Source organism: Rousettus aegyptiacus, unplaced genomic scaffold, assembly GCF_014176215.1.
Source record: "Rousettus aegyptiacus isolate mRouAeg1 unplaced genomic scaffold, mRouAeg1.p scaffold_m13_p_14, whole genome shotgun sequence".
NCBI lineage: Eukaryota > Metazoa > Chordata > Mammalia > Chiroptera > Pteropodidae > Rousettus > Rousettus aegyptiacus.
Window position 1 is genome coordinate 7,727,966 of NW_023416289.1, and position 18,848 is coordinate 7,746,813.

At 57.2% G+C, this 18,848-nt stretch overlaps 1 protein-coding gene across 3 annotated transcripts in view; it reads left to right on the top strand.

Annotated features, from left to right (window-relative positions):
- Positions 1–18,848, top strand: part of CPNE2 (copine 2) — a 38,692-nt gene that overhangs the window by 7,429 nt on the left and 12,415 nt on the right. For 2 of the 3 annotated variants that reach the window (XM_016128480.2, XM_036231305.1), the window contains exons 1-11: positions 1,172–5,282; positions 7,319–7,498; positions 9,202–9,276; positions 11,068–11,139; positions 12,269–12,352; positions 12,631–12,720; positions 13,301–13,399; positions 13,984–14,070; positions 15,407–15,466; positions 16,616–16,749; positions 18,690–18,744. In XM_016128480.2, coding sequence (XP_015983966.1) covers positions 5,013–5,282; positions 7,319–7,498; positions 9,202–9,276; positions 11,068–11,139; positions 12,269–12,352; positions 12,631–12,720; positions 13,301–13,399; positions 13,984–14,070; positions 15,407–15,466; positions 16,616–16,749; positions 18,690–18,744 — 1,206 coding nt within the window. In that variant the 5' untranslated portion in view covers positions 1,172–5,012. Of the gene's footprint in view, positions 1–1,171; positions 5,283–7,318; positions 7,499–9,201; positions 9,277–11,067; positions 11,140–12,268; positions 12,353–12,630; positions 12,721–13,300; positions 13,400–13,983; positions 14,071–15,406; positions 15,467–16,615; positions 16,750–18,689; positions 18,745–18,848 lie in introns of those variants that run through there. The other variant, XM_016128481.2, reaches the window with a different exon arrangement.

Below are 18,848 nucleotides of genomic sequence, written 5' to 3' on the forward strand. Positions count from 1 at the left end.
CCGAGCCCCTGCCCTGGCTACTGCCACCAAGAGGACTTTGTTAAGCGGTACTGCCTACCGTGGCCACTGAAAACAGTTTCTTTTTTCAAAATTTTCCAAATATCAAGTTCAACGCGCTCTCTCAGGTGGCGCGTGACGCCCCGCAGCCCTGATAGGCCCTCCCACTGTGCGTTTGTCCCCGTCTGTCCCCACCTCTGTCCCCACCGGGTGAGACTCTCTGGAATGGGGCTGCCGCTTCCCTGGCCACTTTCACCCTGCCCTTCACCTTCCACCCTCTCTCTTCCCCGTCTGTCTCTGTCTCCAGGAGTCCACCCCAGCCATCTCCCCCTCTCCCCGGCTCCCCACCCTCCCTCCGTCTCCCCACACCTGCCTCTCAGTGGCTCCCCATCACTGCCCATTTCTGAGTTGGGGGCCCTCCCAGCCATCTGGCACCTCCTCACCACAGCAGGCCCCCTCTGACGAGGTGGGGTGCGCAGCCCAGCTTCCTGGACCCTGAGCTGTGGGAGCCAATGGCGGGCAGGAAGGATAGAGTTGGGTGACCTCAGCGCCGTCCTTTCCTGGCTTACAAAAATCACTGTTTCTTCGGGAGCCTCCGTTTCTACCCCCATGAGGAGCCCCTCCTGCTGGCCTCTTGGAGCAGTCCTGAGGGCTTGATGAGTGGCCTTGTGATCTCAAAAGCGATGTGTGCAGGGGACAGGTGGTTGTGAGTCCTCTGGGGCTGAAAAAGCCTGCCCGGTGGATTCCTTCCCTCCCTCCCTCCCTCATTCATTCGGCCCAGGTGGATTTAGCACTCACCATGTGCAGGTGGTGCTCCAGGTGCTGGGGGAACAGCGCTGATCTCTTTCTGGGGGCACACGCATTCTAGGGAGACAGGTAGACAATACACTAAGTAAAGTGAGTGAACATTGCGGTGGTAACGTGAGGGACACAGCTTTAGGCTGAGAATGAGATTGCTGGACCGGGGAAGGCCTCTGAGGAGGTGACATTAAGCTGACGACCAGGCCTTTCATGTGAAGAAAAGCATTTCCGGCAGAGGGAATGGCAAGAGCAAAGGCCCTGAGGCAGGAGAGAGGTGGCCATGTTTGCAGAGCTGGCAGAGCTGGCAGAGGCGTGAGAGGGAAGGGGGCGTGAGGTGGGGTCGGGTCAGGCGGGGCCCTGTGGGCTTGGCAAGGATTTGGGGTTTTGTGTGACCTCAAAGAAGAACACCTGAGAAGATTTTTGGGCAGAATTGTGGTGGTAGCATCTGATTTGCATGTTTAAAGACATCCTCTGGTCCCCTGGCGTGGAGAAGGAAGAGTCGGGGCTGGGGTTGCATCTGTGAGACCTGCCATGGGCCAGTGTGTGGCTGGGCACGAGGTGATGGGGGCCCGGCTGGGCCAAAACAGTGCAAGTAGAGGATGAGGATGCTGCCAGATGCCACGTGGAATTCACGGCAGCAACGGGATTTGGCGGCGGGCCGGAGGGGGACGTGAAGGAAAGAGAGAGGTCGAGGGTGATGGGTCTCTAGGTTTCTGGCTAAAACCAGAATGTTCTTGACCTGTGGTATGGCACCGGAGTCTCCAAATCGTGTCCTTCTGCCTAAATGGCAAGATGTCATGTGAGCTGAGGCCAGCAGACCCTGTGGGGACAGCGGCCTCTGTGCCTTGTTTATTGCTGAAGGCTGTAGGGTGCTCAGGAATGTTGGATGAACGAATGGGAATCCTCAAGCCCTGCCTTCCCTTTGCCTCAGTTAACCCATCTGTAAAAGGGATTACTAATATTGTCCCGCCAGCCTCCAGCTCCCTCCCTGGAGGTCTGGTTCCTCCCATCCGGGCCGGGAGTCAGCACCATCTGAGAGCAGGCCCCCCTCTCCAGCCCGAAACCTCAAATTACCTGTGGGGCGGGTGCCGCACCGAGGAGCGTTTTCGTCTTGCCCAGATGCCCGTGGCAGGCTCAACCCTCCCTTAATGACACCTTGCCCGCCTGCCCTCTTGCTGGAGTAGGAGGGGAGGGGGCCCGGCCTGGCCTGGGCTGTGGTTTCTTTTTCCACTGCGTCAGGCCTCAGGGTCTGGCCCGCCTGCCCGCCGCGGGGCTGGCACAGAGGGGCTCACTCTGACCCGGCCTGCCCCACCTCCGGACAGCATGTGCTCCCCATTCCGGGGATCCAGAGGCCTCCAGCCAGAGGGTGAGTTGGGGCTGGGGGACCTGCCCCCAGCTGGGGGTGGAGCGCCCCTTCCCCGCCCTCCCGTTGCTCACTCTAGCTGGGGCCTGTGAGCTGATCCAGGTGAAGCTGCAGCGGGGTCTGGGGGATCCAGCTCTGCCCACACTTCCCCTGTGACTTGGCCCTCCTGGCCACACCCTCAGCCGGGCCCAAGTCAGTGACGAGTAGGAGGGCAGTGCAGTAACCCAGGCTAGCGATGATGGCGACTTGGGTTGGAGGAGGGCGGGGGTGGGGAGAAGTGGCCCCAGAGTGTTCGTATGAGCAGGCGTCTTTGCGTCTGTTAGCCTGGGGGCACGTGTGTACGTGTGTGTACGTGGCCATACACATGTATGTGCACGAGGAAGTGCCTGAACCCGAGTGTGTGTACCTGACGCTCCTTAGGGTGAAAACAGCTGTGTGACTTGGCAGCAGGGTGGCATCCAGCGTGGTGCCATCCAGCATGTCGTGAAGGGGGCCTGCGAGGTGGAGGGGAGGTAGGTGAGCTGGAATCCACTCCATCGGTGACAGTGGGAGATGCAGGGGTGTGGACAGGGTGACCCAAGAGGACCTGGTGACCCTGGGTGCTCTGGGGTCCTCCTCGCCTCAGGTTCCCTTTGGCCGGCTGACTCCCCAACTGTCCTCACCTGAACCCTAGTCCCCACCATGCTCAGCAGGACCCCCCACCCTAGCCAGAAGGACATGCACTGGCCTGGGAGTCTGGAGAACCGGCTCACACTCTGCTTCGCTGTCTCATGGCCGTGGCATGTTGGGCAGGTGACTTCCACTCTCTGGGCCTCGGTTTCCTTATCTGTAAAACGAGGGTTAATATGATATCCCGCCTCCAGCTCTGGGAGGTCGTAAGCATAAACGCTTCTCTCAACCACAGGGCAAGATGCCCATTATGGCTGGGTCAAAGGTTCTGAGGGTCACGCTCACCCCTCCCCCACTCGGCGTGGCCACCCAGCTGCGCTCAGTGGGAGTGAATGCCATGCTCCAGCCCTTCCGAGGAAACTAATTTTTACATGACAAGAATAAATCCTGCAGGCAAATTGCAGTGCTGTCCTGACGCTCTGGGCTCGTGTGATTATAATGAGATTCTAGGGACGGACAGTAAGAGGGAGGGGCTGAGCGCTGGCTTCGTCACTGTCCAGATCCTCTCCTTAGCACACATGCCTGGAACATGCCTGGAATCCCTGTGTCCGGATGGGGAGAGGGGCCTCTGCCCCACACTCGCCCAGGCCTCCTGCAGACTGAGGCCTGTGGCTGCCAGGGAGAGGCTGGCACTCAAGGAGTGGCCTGTGGCCGGGTCAGAGGGAGGGGAAGAAGGCCCAGCACTGCCACTGTGGCTTGGTCCCTCCTGTCTGGATGACGGCCACCTCCTGGCCAGCCTCCCTGCTGCCTCTGTTTTGCCCGATAACCCCTTCTCCCCACAAGGGCCAAAGTGAGCTTTTAAAAACAGAAATCTAATCAATGTCACCTGTGTGTCCAAAACCCTCCAAGACTTCCAGCTCTCTCAGAATAAAGTCCCAGCTCCCTACAGAGCCCCCGGCCCATGGGATCTGGCTGCTGTCCCCACTTTCCCAGCCAGACAGACTGGACAGTCCCAGCCCTGGCACAGTTCTTGGACCTAGTGGATGCTCGGTAAACACTCTAGAGTGAATGAATGAGCCTCGGTGTCCTTTTCTGGGAAATGGGGCAACATTAGTGCCTGCCTCACAAGACAGAATAAGGGTCAGAGACATCGTGCAGGCGACGTCAGGGCTCGTAAGCTCAGGAGGTTGGACTGGGGTTCCCAGAGGGTATGCCCTCCTCTGCCTTTTCCCCTCTGGGGCAGTGCAGGGCCAGTTAGCCACTCAACAGAGAGTGGGTAAGATATTAATTAGTTAAGGAGCTGGAGCCTGGCCTTTGTAGGTAAGAGTCTGGGGCTGGGCTCATCCGCATTCTGATGGAGGCTGTGTAAGACTGTCGTGATGTCTCATGGACAGACGATGAAACGAAGGCCAGGAGCCAGAGGGCTGGTGCATAGGGCCTGTCACCTCTGGGACCCAGAGCTCCCCTCTGCTCCTTGGGGTGGGTTTCTCCACACTTGCTCCAAATGAACACCTTGCGCTTGCAGGAAAACAGAACTGATTAGAGTAAGCAATGCCGGTAATTGGGCTCGATAGTGAAGGGGAAACAGAAGGCCCAGTGTGTGGAATCGGGAAGCTGCGTACAAGGGCAGGAAGTGTAACCTATGAGTTTAGGATGAGGACCAACTCAGGCGGGATCTGAACGATACGGAAGGTTTATCCGTTCATTGATTTGTCCACTCATGCTTTTTTAAAAAATTCAGATACATACCGACTGTGTCCTATGCACCAGTCACAGTGCTAGGCCAGGGACACACGACGAGGAACAAGACAGACAGTGAACAAGGTCAAGTTTTGAAGACGTCGCCAGAAATGAGTTTTCTGGTGGCCAAAGCGATGATGGAAGCCTGAGCACTTCCAAGCTCCGCTACAGCCACGAGATGCCAATATGTTCAGGAGAAGCCCAGGTTTTCCTGGCAAAATGAATGTCTGGGACACCCATGTCCACTGTGAGATTTTTGCCGATCTGACAGGGGCTACTCGGACCTGTGCGTATCTCACAAGTAAAGGTCAACCAAAGCAGAGAATAACTTCGAAGACAAACTAGACACATCTACCAGAGTCTCCCTTTTCTTGCATTTCCTGCGTTCTCCTTTCTCCAATCTTTTGCCCACGTTATCCCCCACTACGCCCCCCACTCACCTTTCCTTCCATCCTTCTACCCATATACTGAAGGTCAGATGGTGGCACCTCCTTAAGTTAGAATGGTGTGGCAGACGTCTGTCCCATCTCTGACCCCCGCTCCTATTCCCCCAGACTGCCAGGAGCTGCTGCCGCCACCGCCAGCAACCCCGATGGCCTACATACCGGGTGGGGGTGCCCCAGCATCGGGGGTGGCCCCCATGGGCTCCCAATATTGCGTGTGCAAGGTGGAACTGTCGGTGAGTGGCCAGAACCTGCTGGACCGGGACGTCACCTCCAAGTCCGACCCCTTCTGTGTCCTCTTCACAGAGAATGATGGCAGGTGGATCGAGGTGAGGCCCCTCCGTGTGCATCCGTGTGGGGCGGAGGGTGGCCAGGTGGCTGGGGAAGGGCTCCCAGGGGGTCCTGGGGCCTCCGGGTCAGGCCCTTGGAGGTAACTGGCGTGTGGGCTGGGACTACTTGGAAAATTGTTACTCTTAAACTTAAATTTTATTTTACTATTACTTAATATAATTATGTATGTGTTTACATGATAATTCATAGATATATTTTATAATTATATAATTCTGTATTTATTGTTTTATATCGCATTTTAAATTATTATAATATGTAGTTAAAACCTTCGGATTTTACAAAATGCTTGCTTCCGCTTTTTAAATAATTTGTCCCTCTTATTCCTCGATGGACACACACAGTCAGCGAGGAGCAAACAGAGAAATAGGGGATCCAGGCTTTGGTCCTGGAGCTGGGCCAAGGCCCGGTTCTGTTGGTCCCTGCCGTGTGGCCTTGGACAAGTGGCTGTCCCTCTCTGAGCCTACCTCCTCATCTGTAAAATAAGGATTTTTTTTTTTTCCCTACCTACCTTGGAGGTGTCAGAACTGGGCATGTCGATGCGGCCACAGCCAAGGCCTCCTGAACTGGAAAACTTCGCCCTGAGAACTGGGGAGGGATGTAGTTAGAGGAAGGATAATGAGAAATCCAAACTGTAAGGCGTTTTAAGTTTTAAAAATGGCTTTGTTCGTATTCCAAAAGGGATTTTTATTCATTGTCGTAAATTTAGAAAAGCCAGATAGACCTAAAGAAAATCAGAATGGTTGGGTACCTGTCGGGGAGAACCACTGTTAACATGCATGCAAATTTTCCAAAACATGCATCAATTTGTCCTAGTTACTGATTGGGCCAGAGTGGGCATCCCACTGAGGGTACCGTGGTTTACGAAGACTTTCCACAGCTATTCGCTCCTCACGACGCCAAGGAAATGGTGCTGAGATTGCTGATCCATTTTAGAGAGGGAAACTGGGGCCCAGAGTGGGTAGGGACTCATCTGTGTCCCCCAGTGTGTTGGCGGTGCAGCCAGGGGTGGGAGGTAGGACATGGGGTCAGCTGAGGGCTCCTGGGGGAGCTCCAGGCCTGCGGCCGGAATGTCTCGAGCGTCCCCATCCTCTCTGCCAGGTCTCCGGGACACCCGCATGCCCCTCGGGGAACGGTGTCCTCCGCCACTGCTTCCCGCCCCCGCTCATGCACGCCCCCCACCTCCCTGACAATCTCCCACCCGGACAGGCCACCCCGGCTAAAAATAGTCCAGGGGCAAGACCTCTCCCTGCTGCTCCAGCCCTTGGAAATGAACTGAGTGGGAGGAAAAATCAACACAGCCCGGGCCCCAAAATAGACGGTCACCCAGACTCTGAGGTTTGGGGCCTCAGCGTGGAGGGGCCAGGAGGCGGGATTCCTGGCCCAGCCCTACCACTGACCCACAGTACAAGGTCTGTCCTTACCCAGGCCTTGGCTGCCACAGTAGGTGGGGTTTTTGAGCTGCACAATTCCAGTTTTGACATTCCTTTGACAGGGTATAAGCATCTGCCCTTGGGAGAGGGGGCCGGAAGCCCCCAGCCCCACCTCCCTTTAGGGATCCTGCCTGCTTCCATGTAAAATATGGTTTGCAAAAGGAGTTTTCCCAAAATAAAAAGGATGAAAACCACAGAGTCAAATCTCTTCTTTTTATAGAAGTAGAAACTGAGGCTCAGATGAGAAAAGGGACTTGCCCTCTGTCATGTACCTAGGCAGGGACAGGGCCCCAGCTCTTATCCTGGCATCTGGATCTGGAGCCAGAGCCAGAGGGTCAGACCGGGGTTCAGATCTTGGCCTTGCCCCGCTAGCTGTTCCCCTCTGGGTAAGTCACTCGACCTCTCTGTGCTTCAGTGAGCTGACGGTAATGATTGCCGTAGTCATCCAGGTAACTGGCTAAGTGTGCCGCACGGAGTCAGCGTTCAGCCAGTGAGCAGAATGATTCCCAGCAGCCTGTGAAGAGCGGAACCAGCCCCCGAGTCTGACTCTGACTCCTGTTTCCCCCCCTGCCCCTCTCCGCCAGTACGACAGGACGGAAACTGCGGTCAACAACCTCAACCCCGCCTTCTCCAAGAAGTTCGTCCTCGACTACCACTTTGAGGAGGTGCAGAAGCTCAAGTTTGCCCTGTTCGACCAGGACAAGTCCAGCATGCAGCTCGACGAGCATGATTTCCTGGGCCAGTTCTCCTGCAGCCTGGGCATGGTGAGCCGGGCCCCTATGCCAGGCGTCACCGGGCTCCCAAGGACTGTCCCCAGGAGAGAGTCTCTCCTGCCACCTGCTTTCCTCGGCTCCATTTTCCTGGTCGGCTCCCAAGGTGGCATCACAAATAATGATAGCCTTTTGGGCCAGCAGACGTAAGAACATGGGGAGTAGTATCGTGGGTTTGGGGCCAGGCTAAAGAGCTCACACTGGAAGACGATGCTGCCACACAGGGACTGGGGCCCCGTGTGGCCAGAGCTTCTGATTTTAGAGGTAGTGATCGGCTGTGGTGTTGACATCCTGGGGTAGGAGCATCCAACCGGTAACCGTGACACCCATGGTCGTCCCACTCGTCGCTGACTCAGCATGACCCTGGGCAACTTCCTCTGCCTCTCTGGGCCACGCTTTCCCATCCAGCTCCGTCCTTGGTGAGCTTACGGAGGTTGGAAGGCTAGGAGCCCCTGACACAGGGTCCAATCTTCCTCTATGGCTACATGTCCTTGGGCAAGCTCTGCCTCCTCTGGGCCTCAGTTTCCCCATATTTCACTTGGGGATAATGGTGGCTGCCCGGGCTATAGAGAGGGTGAGAGAATAAAATTTAAAAAAATGCTCTGAGAGGTCCTAATGGAGACTGAAATGCCCTGGCCTTCCCAGAGATAATGTTCAATGAAAAAAGCAAAGATCGACAGTCGTTCAAGAAGTGGGCCACCCATCAGGGTCCCCGCCTTGCTGCGTGTCCACACACGGCGACTGAGGAGAGGGTTTAAGGCCGAGTGGACAGAGGCAAGGAACCAACGACGGAGGGGAAGCCTGTGCAAGGCCTGACACCAGCGAAGCCTGGAGGGAGGGGCGGGGCAGGAAGTGGCCGGGCCCTGCCCGGGGCCTGCCAGGCCTGCCCTGCTGAGAGCTGTGGTCTCTGGACCGCAGCTGAGGCCAGCGACAAAGCAGCGAAGCTTCCACCACACCACACAGCCCAGCCTTTCTTCCCTTCCGCTTGCCCTGCTCCTGCCGAGGTCCCCACTGGCTGGACCCCCGCAAGCCAGAGGACGGGGAGCCAGGTGCCGCAGTGCACAGTGGCACAGAACAGGTGGACGGGCAGGGAGGGGACTGCAGGGAAAGATCGGCATGGGGGAAACGGGAGCATGCTTCTATCGGCACAAAGAATACTGGCGTTTGCCCCAAGAAACCAAGAACCGGGGGGGGCCCGTGAAGGGTGTGGGAGCGGGGTGCACAGAGCTGGTGGGCAGGCCACTTTGCAGTGTGGTCCATGCCTCCTCTCTCTGTTGTACTGATTGTTGAACCTGGGCGAGTGTATTTCCTAGTCAAACCAATGGGAATACACAGAAGGACTTTATCAGAGGAAAGTGGGGTCTGTGGATGGCTTTGGGGGACACAGTTAGGGGACGAGACTCCCTACGGTTGTCTCCAGAATGTGAGCCTTGCAAGAGCCTTTTTCTGGGGGCAGCCAGGTAAATGGGAGTCAGACTGCTGGGATTCTATCCCAGCTGTGGGACTTCAGGCAAGTGTCTTGACGTCTCCTCCACTGCCCATTGGGGTTAGCAATGGCTGCTGTCTGCCTCCCATAATGAGGATCACACAGGGGGAGGTTTAGCCTGGCACGGAGCGGCGCGCTGTGAGCGGTGCCTGATGAGCATTTTTCCTTCTTGCCAATCCTCACGGAGCTCCTCTCTTCTTTCTCCCCCCAGATCGTTTCCAGCAAAAAGATCACTCGGCCACTGCTGCTGATGAATGACAAGCCTGCAGGGAAGGGCTTGATTACGGTACCAACACCCCCCTCCAACCTCCTCTGCCTCTCTGCCCGCCGCCCCCCACCCCCCACCCCCATCAATGGGCCGCTTCCCTGGCGGATAATCACTAGCTTTGTTTGGAGTAAAAAGGCCCAACTTACAACTTAGCAACAGGTCTCTTAGCAACGGGCTCCTGGCTCCACATACGATGCATTGGGGGCCGCCAAGCTGGGGGTGGGGGCCCGGGGCAGGGGTGCTCCTCCTGGTCCCTGAGGCCTCCAGAGCTTTCCCAGCATCCCTGCCTTGCACTGGCCCCTGCCCCTGCTCCCTTGGGGGTCTTTCAGGCGTGCCTTGCCCATCGGAGCTTGGCTGTGGCTGCAGCATGCAGAGATTCTCCATGCGCAATGATTTTTGCGATGCGCGAGCCCTTTGTGTGGATGAGCTGCTAGTCCTTGCAGACTCCCAGAAAGCGGAGAAACCCTGTTTCACAGATGAGGGAACTGAAGCCCAGAGAGGCATGAGATTATCCCCCAGATTGTCCCCCTTCAGAGCCTGGGTGATTCGGGGACCTCGACATGCTGGAGGAGGAGGGCCAAACCTGTGTGTGTTCACGTGGAGTCACGCCCCTGCTCTAGAACCTCCCTGGCCCCTACCGGCCTGTGGAACCTTGCACTCAGGGCCGGGAGGCACCTGGCAGTCCCCACCTCGTCTCCTGCCTCAGCCATGTTTGACCCCCGTCACGTACATGCCCTGAGTTCAAGGCCAGCTGTACTCTTGGCAGACCTCGTGCATACCCTAGGCCTTTATCCACTGTTCCTGCCACCTGGCATGTCCTCTCCCAACCCTACCCCAGCTTTTCAGGGTTCAAAGCCTCCCCATCACCTGGCCTTCACAAGCTAGTGCCCCTCTACCTGGAAGCCAGCCCTGATGGACAGACGCAGCCTGGTACGCCATTGCCCCCAGCATTTCCACCCGTCCCACTCTAGGCCTCTGTTCTTTCCTCTGTGAAATGGGTGCAGCAGTAGAACCCACCCTCCAGGGTGGCCGAGCGAGTCTCGGCTGGGGGAGAGGAAGGGAAGAGGGGCGTCCAGCCTGGCCACTGTCTGTGGTTCAGGAGGGTGGAGCAGCATGTTCCGTGAGGTCATCCTAGAGCGATGAGAGGGGAGGGAAGCCCTAGACAAGAGAGGACCCAGCTTACACTGTTGCCGTCCGCCAGAGGGCTTTCCTCAGAGGCCGGGGAGGGCAGATGGCAGCCCCGGGGTCACCCAGCCTGTCTGTCACTGGCTGGGGTGGCGCTGGAGGGCCGTGGCTATCGGGGAAGGCATGGAGGATAGATGACAGTGTGAGCGATGACAGCAGAGGGAGCTCAGTCAGCTCTCGTCCTCGCCCTGGGCCTCAGTTTCCCTAGCTGCACAGTGAAGTCACTGGAATTCCCAATACCGCGGCGTTTTCAGGTGGCTGTGCTTTGGGTCTGCAGTGGGGGTGTGAGGGGGCCTGTCAGGGTGCTGCTCCCCAGTCCAGGACATCTCCCCAGGGCTCAAGACCACCCCTCGTGTCTGGTCTCTGCTTTATCTCCCCTCACCATCCCGTAGCCCCCTCCGCTGAGCCACATGGGGTCACTTCCTGATTCCTCATATCCAGCGGGTTACCCCATTCTTCAGAAGATGGAAACTGAGATTTGGGGAAGAAAAGAGACTTGTCCAAGGTTGCCTGGCGCTACCCCTCCCTCCTTCCCCCTTAGCCCTGGAGAGTCGGGGCACCCTGTGCCTGCCGGGAGCGTCTAAAGAGCAGGTCCTGACCCCTCACGTTCCTCTGGCCTCACAGATTGCTGCCCAGGAGCTGTCAGACAACCGGGTCATTACGCTGAGTCTGGCCGGCAGGAGGCTGGACAAGAAGGTGAGGCGGGCAAAGGAGGGGGTTCTCCTGCGGGGAGCAGGATCCTTCCCCCGCCCCCAGGTCACATGGCCTGCCCCTGCAGCTTCTGGCCACTACCGACATCACCGGCCGCCCCCATCCCCCGCCCCCACAAGGGACAAGTTCGTCGCACAGGGCTCTACTAGCCACCCCAAATGAGGACCTCTTCATCACTGAAGTGTAATGAGTTTCTTGTCTTAGAAATATTCAAACATGGCTGCTTGTCATGTCCCACCCCTTGGGACGCCCCGTTCCGTTTTGTGTAAATGCTGGGATCCTTACGGTAACATACAGGGCCCCGCCTGATGGAGCCACAGCCCCCGACCCCCCGACCGCACACCTTCCACTCTCCCGACCTCGATTACGCTTCAGCCAAAGCAGCCTCCTCGAGTCCCAGGATCACATCCGGGCACCCCCCACCCTCCTGCCACAGGACCTTTGCACTCGCTGTACCCGCAGCCTGCAATGTTCTTTTCCCCGAATATTCTCGCAATGGCCCCCTCGCCTCCATCGAGCCTGTGCTCTGCGTCGCCTCCTCAGCAAGGCCTTCCCTGAAACCGTAGCGGTCCCCGATTTCCCGCTTTCTTTGTCTCCTTAACGCTAATTACTGCCTAACATTTATTACTTACTTATTTTCTGTCTCCCCCACTTGAATAAAGTCTCTTTAGAGTGACACTTTAAAACCCTATCCCTTCCGCCATGTGCTGGGAGAGTTGCTGTTTTTCAGGTTCCCACTACAATAAATTAAAACCACATCCTGGTAGGGGCCTCCCCCTGCACCGGGAGCAGCCCCCATTTGAAGTCCTGCCCAGTCTACGACGCTGGCATCGTGGCTCCCGTAGGCTGCAGGCATCAGGTCTCTGAGCACGAGCCGTGGTAGCCTTAGGACGGGGCGGTTTCTCCTGGGCGAGGCAGTTGGTCCCACGGGGCTGCAGCCGTCGTGGCCCTCTGGCTGAGCCCTGCTGAGGCTGAGGAGAGGGGACCAGGCTGGCTCTGCCCCCAGCCGCTGCCCCTACCACTGGGCTTGGGGCGGCAGCTGGGCCATCCCCCTCTCCCCTCCGAATCCGGCAGAGTTATCTCTTCCTCACCCACTGCCTCCTGCTTCTTCTAGGACCTCTTCGGGAAGTCAGATCCATTTCTCGAGTTCTACAAGCCAGGGGATGATGGCAAGTGGATGCTGGTCCACAGGACCGAGGTGGGTGCGTGGGGGCCCGGGGGGCTCTAGGCCAGTGGGTCCGAAGTCCAGTCACCTCCGATGGCTCAGGATGGGGCCATGCACCCGCAGCCATGCGGTGTGCAGGGACACCCATCATGGCACCTGAGGGACCCTCCCCGCCACAGAGATGCCCACTGGCATCCCCAGAAGTGTGGTTGTGGGGCTCTCCATCCTGCCACCCCCTGCTTCCCAACCCCCAACCCCAGAGCAAGGCTGTCCGGGGCCTGAGCTCGTCCTTGTCCCTCGCTGTCCTGTAGGTGATCAAGTACACGCTGGATCCTGTGTGGAAACCATTCACTGTGCCCCTGGTGTCCCTGTGTGATGGGGACATGGAGAAGCCCATCCAGGTGAAGGATGCCCTGGGAGCCCTGGTCCCCACCCTGCTAGCCTCCCCACCCACCCAAGGCTTTCTGGGGATGCCTCGGCAAAGCTTTCTTATGAAGAGGGAAAGAGGACCCACCTGGAGGAGGGAGAGGACCCCTAGGTTTTCATCTCGGGTCTGCCTGACCCTGTGAGTGACCTGGGCAGGGCCCCCAGCTCTGTCTAAAACAGAGTGACCGTCCTGTTCTCCCCGAGGCCTGCAGTGCTGCTAGTTAGGATAACGAAGGCAGAAACCCCTCGGAAATGGCCAAGCACTGTGGCAGAGATGGGGGCAATGATTACTCGTCCCTGAAACCCCTCGGTCCTCAGGGGCGGGTCTGAGAGCAAATCCGCTGGGCCAGGCCGGGATCCCCAGACTTCCTGCAGGAGGCAGTTCAGGAGCTAATGATGTCATCCCAGGAGAGCTAGGCAGATGCTGGGGGGGAGACGGAGGCACCACTGGAAGACGTGGCGGGGGTTCGCTCAGGAAGCTGAGAGGGACTGGAGAGCACCTCTTTGGGGGGCAGCTCTGGAGCGACCTCACTGGACCTCGCTGTCCTCTGGCAGGTTATGTGCTATGACTACGACAACGACGGGGGCCACGACTTCATCGGCGAGTTCCAGACCTCAGTGTCACAGATGCGCGAGGCCCGTGATGGCATCCCGGTAAGGCGCACGTGCGTGACCCCGAGACCTCAGCAGGGGACGGGGGAGGGGCGCAGGCTTTTGAATCAGGCAGACTGGGGCTCAGATTTCACTTCTCTGACCGTGTGACCTTGAACAAGACATTCAGTTTCTCTGAGCCTCAGTTTCCCCATCTGTCAAACGAAGGAAGAGAAGTAGAGTGGGAAAGAAACGAGGTGATACAGGCAAAGGGCCCAGCACATAGTGAGTACTCGGGAGCTGTCCATGTAACTCACCCCGAGAAGATGGGCCCTGGGTGACCGTACTGGGTACATGAGTAGACGTGACATGGATGAGTTGTCCAGGGGTGGTGGCCAAACGCAGCTCCTCCTACCTTGGGCAGACACAGCTTGGTGTGAGCCCAGGTGGCAGGAACAATTTCCAAGTGCGAATGTCCAGGAAGGCTTCCTGGAGGAGGCACGCTGCCCCTGGTGAACACTTTGAAGGAGATTTCGGAGCCCAGGGGAGGCTCAGTCTCCATGGAGACCCCGAGGCGAGCTTCTGTGAGGGGTCAGGTAACTAACTGACTCCTGTGGTATAGCTGTTTCTCTTCCTGTGTTGTCCAGCTGGAGTTCGAGTGTATCAACCCCAAGAAGCAGAGGAAGAAGAAGAATTATAAAAACTCGGGCATCATCATTCTACGTTCCTGCAAGGTAGGCCAGCAGGGGGTGGGTGGGGCACAGCGCGGGGCCAGCTAGGCCTGGGTTCCAGTCCTAGTTCTACCAGGTCCTGACTCTGTCACCTTCTGAGCTTCACCTCTATGGGCCTCAGTCTCCTTGTCTGTAGAACAGGGACATTAATGAGGGAAAGTGTGTGGAGGTCCAGGGGGGCACGAGATGACCTTTCAGGGCCCCTCCTCGTTGGAGAGTAACTGTAGTGAGTTGCTTCTTCCCGTGTGGGTGGCTTACCCACCATATGTTCGGCATCAGAGGGGCAGAGGACATGGGGCCAGGGCATCTGTCCACTGGCAGTGACATCAGTGAGGGGTCAGGTAACTAACTGACTCCTGTGGTATAGCTGGGCCCACTGAGGCCCAGAGAGGCAGTGAAGTTCACACCAGAAGTGTTCAGGCTGAGGTCAGGGGCCAGGTCCCCTGGCCTCGTGGTAGCCTGGTGTCTGCCGGAATCAGGCAGCAAGAGGCCTCGATACCGGGCCTGGCATCCTGACGCTGTACCAGCCGGTGGGCCCCAGACCGCAGGCCTCCTCGTCCTGGTCTGGAGCCCACGCTGTCACGCTGGGGTTTACACGCGCATTCGTTGGTGAGGTCACAACTCGGAAGTGCTCTGTGAGAGTTCAGCTGTCGGGTTCCAGCATCGTGATTTCGGGTCCTTGTTTCTGAAATTTGTCATTCACATCTCCCTTTCGTGCTTTTTGGCACTTGCCTTACTTATTATATTTTTGTCATCGACCCCTCTCCCCATTTTTGTTCCTTTTTTTTTTTTAACTTAAATGCATTCATTTTGAAAGGAACCCTTATAACTAACTCCAGCAAAATTGTGGCCAGTATCTTTTGCCAAAAGGAGACAAGGACGATAAACAAACAAACAAACAAACAAAACGTGTAGCAGCTTTACTAATTTACAGAGGAAGGCCTTGAGCGGTGGCCTGACCCTCCTTGTTAAAAGTAGAAGTTTGTAAGGGCTAGAGAGAGCTTAGGGACCGCATGGCAACAGCCCGTGACTTTCCGTCACGTGATCAGCAGGTGCGGTGCTCGCTGGGCCCGGGATCCTGCGGCCTCACCACGCTGTCGCCCGTGCAACCTGTGTGTTTGTCCCCCGCCGACTGGGAACTGTTGCTCTGAGTGCTTCGTTCCGGAGAGAGTCGGAGTTCGTTGTAATCAGATCGGATTCTGGATTCTGACTTTTTGAAAGGTCTTCATGACCACCTTACTAAGGCGTCAGGGCACAGCAGCCCCCTGGAGGTCATCCGTGGAGAGGGTCAGCCCTCGGGTGCCAGGCAGGGACCCACTGACTCCCTGATTCCTTTCAGATAAACCGGGACTACTCCTTCCTGGACTACATCCTGGGAGGCTGCCAGCTCATGTTCACCGTAAGCGCCCCCCATCACCCCATACTCCCAGTGAGGACCACCCCCTTGCAAGGGCTCGGGCTGGGACTGCAGCAGGGGCTGCGGTAAACGTCAGGAAGGACTGCCCCGGGTCAGGGGGTGTGTCCGGCATAGGCACTTGGGCCTGAGTCAGGGCTTAGCTGCAGGTCAGCACGTAACTGGCATCCCTTCAGGAAGAAACAGCCGACTTCCTCCTCGCTGGCCACAGGCCTCCCTGCCTCATCTGCTCCCCCTCCTTGCTCACTGGGCTTCTTCCACACTGACCTTCACTGTTCCTGCCACGTGCCATGCCGCGCTCTGTCCTAGGCCCTTGCATCTGCTAGTCCTCCTGTCCAGCACACTTCCCTAGAACCTTTTTGTGGCTGCAGCCCTACTATCCCGCAAGCCAGGGCACAGAGATCACCTCATTAGGGAGCTCTCCCCTGATGCTGGGCTGGGGTTCCCTCAGGGCTGAGAGCAGGTGGAGACTTGTTCCCTGCCCATCACCAACCCAGGTCCTTGTAGGGCACCTGACCAGTGCCCTGTGCCCAGCCCTGGACTTGGCTCCTTGGGGGTGTGCGTTTTGCCTTTGGGGAGCATCTAGTCTGCCTAGGGAGACAGGCACTGCCCCACCAGGCAGACCCAGGTCCCCAGGTCCCTTGGTAGTCTTGAGGGATGATGAGGAGATGGCATGGGGTTGGGGCGAGGTGTCTGGGAAGGCTTCGTGGACCAGTGGCACCTGAATTGGGCCCGAAAGATGGAGGAGAATTAGATAGAGAGAACAGATAACCTGGCTCTTTAGGTAGAGGGAACGTAATGAATCAAAGCCTGGAAATGGGAACAGATGAGTGCAGGGGTAGGGATGGTGAGGGAAAAAGGAATTTGAGGCTGTAAGTTGGTCTTGTATGGCAGCTGGGCAATAGACTGTACGCTTAGGCCCTAGCGAGCCACAGACGACGGCCTGAGAGCCAGAGGGGTAATGCGATCAGACGGTTCCCAGGGCTCAGACCGTCTTATGGAAGGGTGGGTTGGGGCTGGGAGATGAGTGGGCTTCCCATGTCCCGTCAGCCTGCCCGTTTCCTGTGGGTGAGATAGGGAGCCGGGGTGTTCCGGCCACACTGGGTGGTCTTTTTCCCACCCCCCACTCTGCAGGTTGGGATAGACTTCACAGCCTCCAATGGTAATCCCCTCGACCCTTCCTCTTTGCACTATATCAACCCTATGGGTACCAACGAATACCTGTCGGCCATCTGGGCTGTTGGGCAGATCATTCAGGACTATGACAGGTAAGCTTGGGGAGGGACTCTGAAGGTCAGCTCAGGCTCCATGCAACTGGGAAAGTGTGACTTATCAAAGCCAGAGATCATCAAACCTTGCTCACAGGCATGCGAACTATTATCGCCCCGCCTATCCCTGTGGCAGACATTGCTAATCAATTGCTTAGTTACTGAGCCCACTGGGATCCTTCTCCACACAGTACACCAAGTAAGAAAATGAATCAGGATAAAAGATGAAACTCATTTGCTCTTGTTGCAACTGCCCCTTTTAGAGCTAGGGAAATAGAGGCCTGGGATTGGGTGGAGAATCTGCCCAAAGTCACACAGATCAGGGAGACTGGAACCCAGGCATTCTGCTTCCTAGGCCCAGCACCTAACACCCTGATAGTCTCCTGTTGGGGGCTTTAGGGTGCAAAGCCAGTGGAAGAAAGCTTTGTAGGGGGTGTGGCCACCAACAGGACGTGTCAAATGAGGGACTTGGAGGATCCAGAAGTCACTTGTGGGCTGTGGCATCATTGTCACAGATGGTGCTTGTTGGGACCTCTAAGGTCAGAGGGTGGAATGACCATGGGGAGCAAGGGAGGAAGGAGCAGAGAGTTGGCTCAGGAATCCTGTGTGCACTCGGCCTCGAGAAAGGCAGCCTGAGGACCGGCATCTGACTCCCAGGGTGGCTGTGATTCTGGGCCCCATTAAGACAGACACGGGATGCAGAGCAAGGGAGATGGAAGTCTCCATCTGCACCATTGGGCGGAGGCTCCTCTTGTTCTGCTCCAGAGACCCTCGGATCCAGCTACTGGCTCAGCCCCCTCACGGAGCCTCCTCAGGGGCATCCAGACTTAGCGAGGGCCCAGTGAGCTGGAGGCCTTGCTGGACACCTGCCCCAGCCCTGGCCCTCTCTCCGTCCTCACCATCTCAGCGAGAGGCACCACGGCTCACCCCAAACCCTTCACTTCCTTCTTTCCCTCATCTCCCCCATCGTTCTTTCAGCAAACTCTTTCGGAATACTTAAATCTAACCTCTTCTCTCCACCCTACTGCTGCCAGCCTCTTTGAGCCACCATCTCCTCCTGCCCAGGTCATGTAGGTAGCCTCCTTACCGGTCTTCCTGCTTCTGCCCTGGCCCCCGACAGTTTGTCCTCCACAGAACGGCCAGGGGGATCCTCAATAAATTCATGTTGAATGAATGAACAAATGAGATATGGTCCCTGCTTTCAGGGACTTCCTATTTGATGGAGAAGAAATCACTGGAGTTCCAAGAGACCAGTTTACACGTGAGGCAGGCACTATGCGAGCACCACAGAGAGGCATCTGGGGGTGTCATGGAAACCCACAGAGCAAAGGAGCCATTTGAATTGGGCCTTAGAGGATGAGTAGGAGTTTGCCACAGGCAACAGATTGAAGAGAGGTATTTCAGAAGGGGGTGCAACAGGATTGCAGCTGGAGCTTTAAGGTGCCCTGCATGTTTGGGGACAGTGAGTGGCCAGTGGCCAGGACTGGGGGAACACAGTATAAGAGAAGGCAGGTGGAAGGAGACTAGGCCCTAAGGCTGTACGATAAAGGGCCTTGAATGCCAAGCCAGGATTCGCATTTCGGGAGACACTTTCCCAGCCATAAAAGGGAGGTTGAGTCAGCCAGTACCTTTCACTGCCATCGTGACCGTGGTTTAGGGGCTGCCCAAAGCCTCAGTTTGAGAAGGACCTAGAAGCTGCACCCAGGCCCTTGGTTCGAAGTGCTGTGGTTGATTGACAGTCTCTGCCACAGGAGTAGACGTGGTTGAGCCACGCAGTCACATGGAGGTGGGTTTGGCTCTGTATGTCATTGGAACAGAACTTTTTCTTTCTGTCCCTGGGGGCGAGCGAGGGAGAGAGGGCCAGCCCCGGGAAGGAGGTCGGAAGGGGAGCATCAGATGGGAGGAGTGTTTCACAGTGTTTTATTTTCTCCTCTCATTAGTGACAAGATGTTTCCAGCTCTGGGGTTTGGGGCCCAGTTACCCCCGGACTGGAAGGTGAGTAGTGGAGTGGGCTGTTTCCTCTTGGCCGAGGTGGGATTGGTGTGTGTGACCTCTCCGAGATCCGCTTTGGAAAGACCTGGGGCCGGGACCCAGTTGCC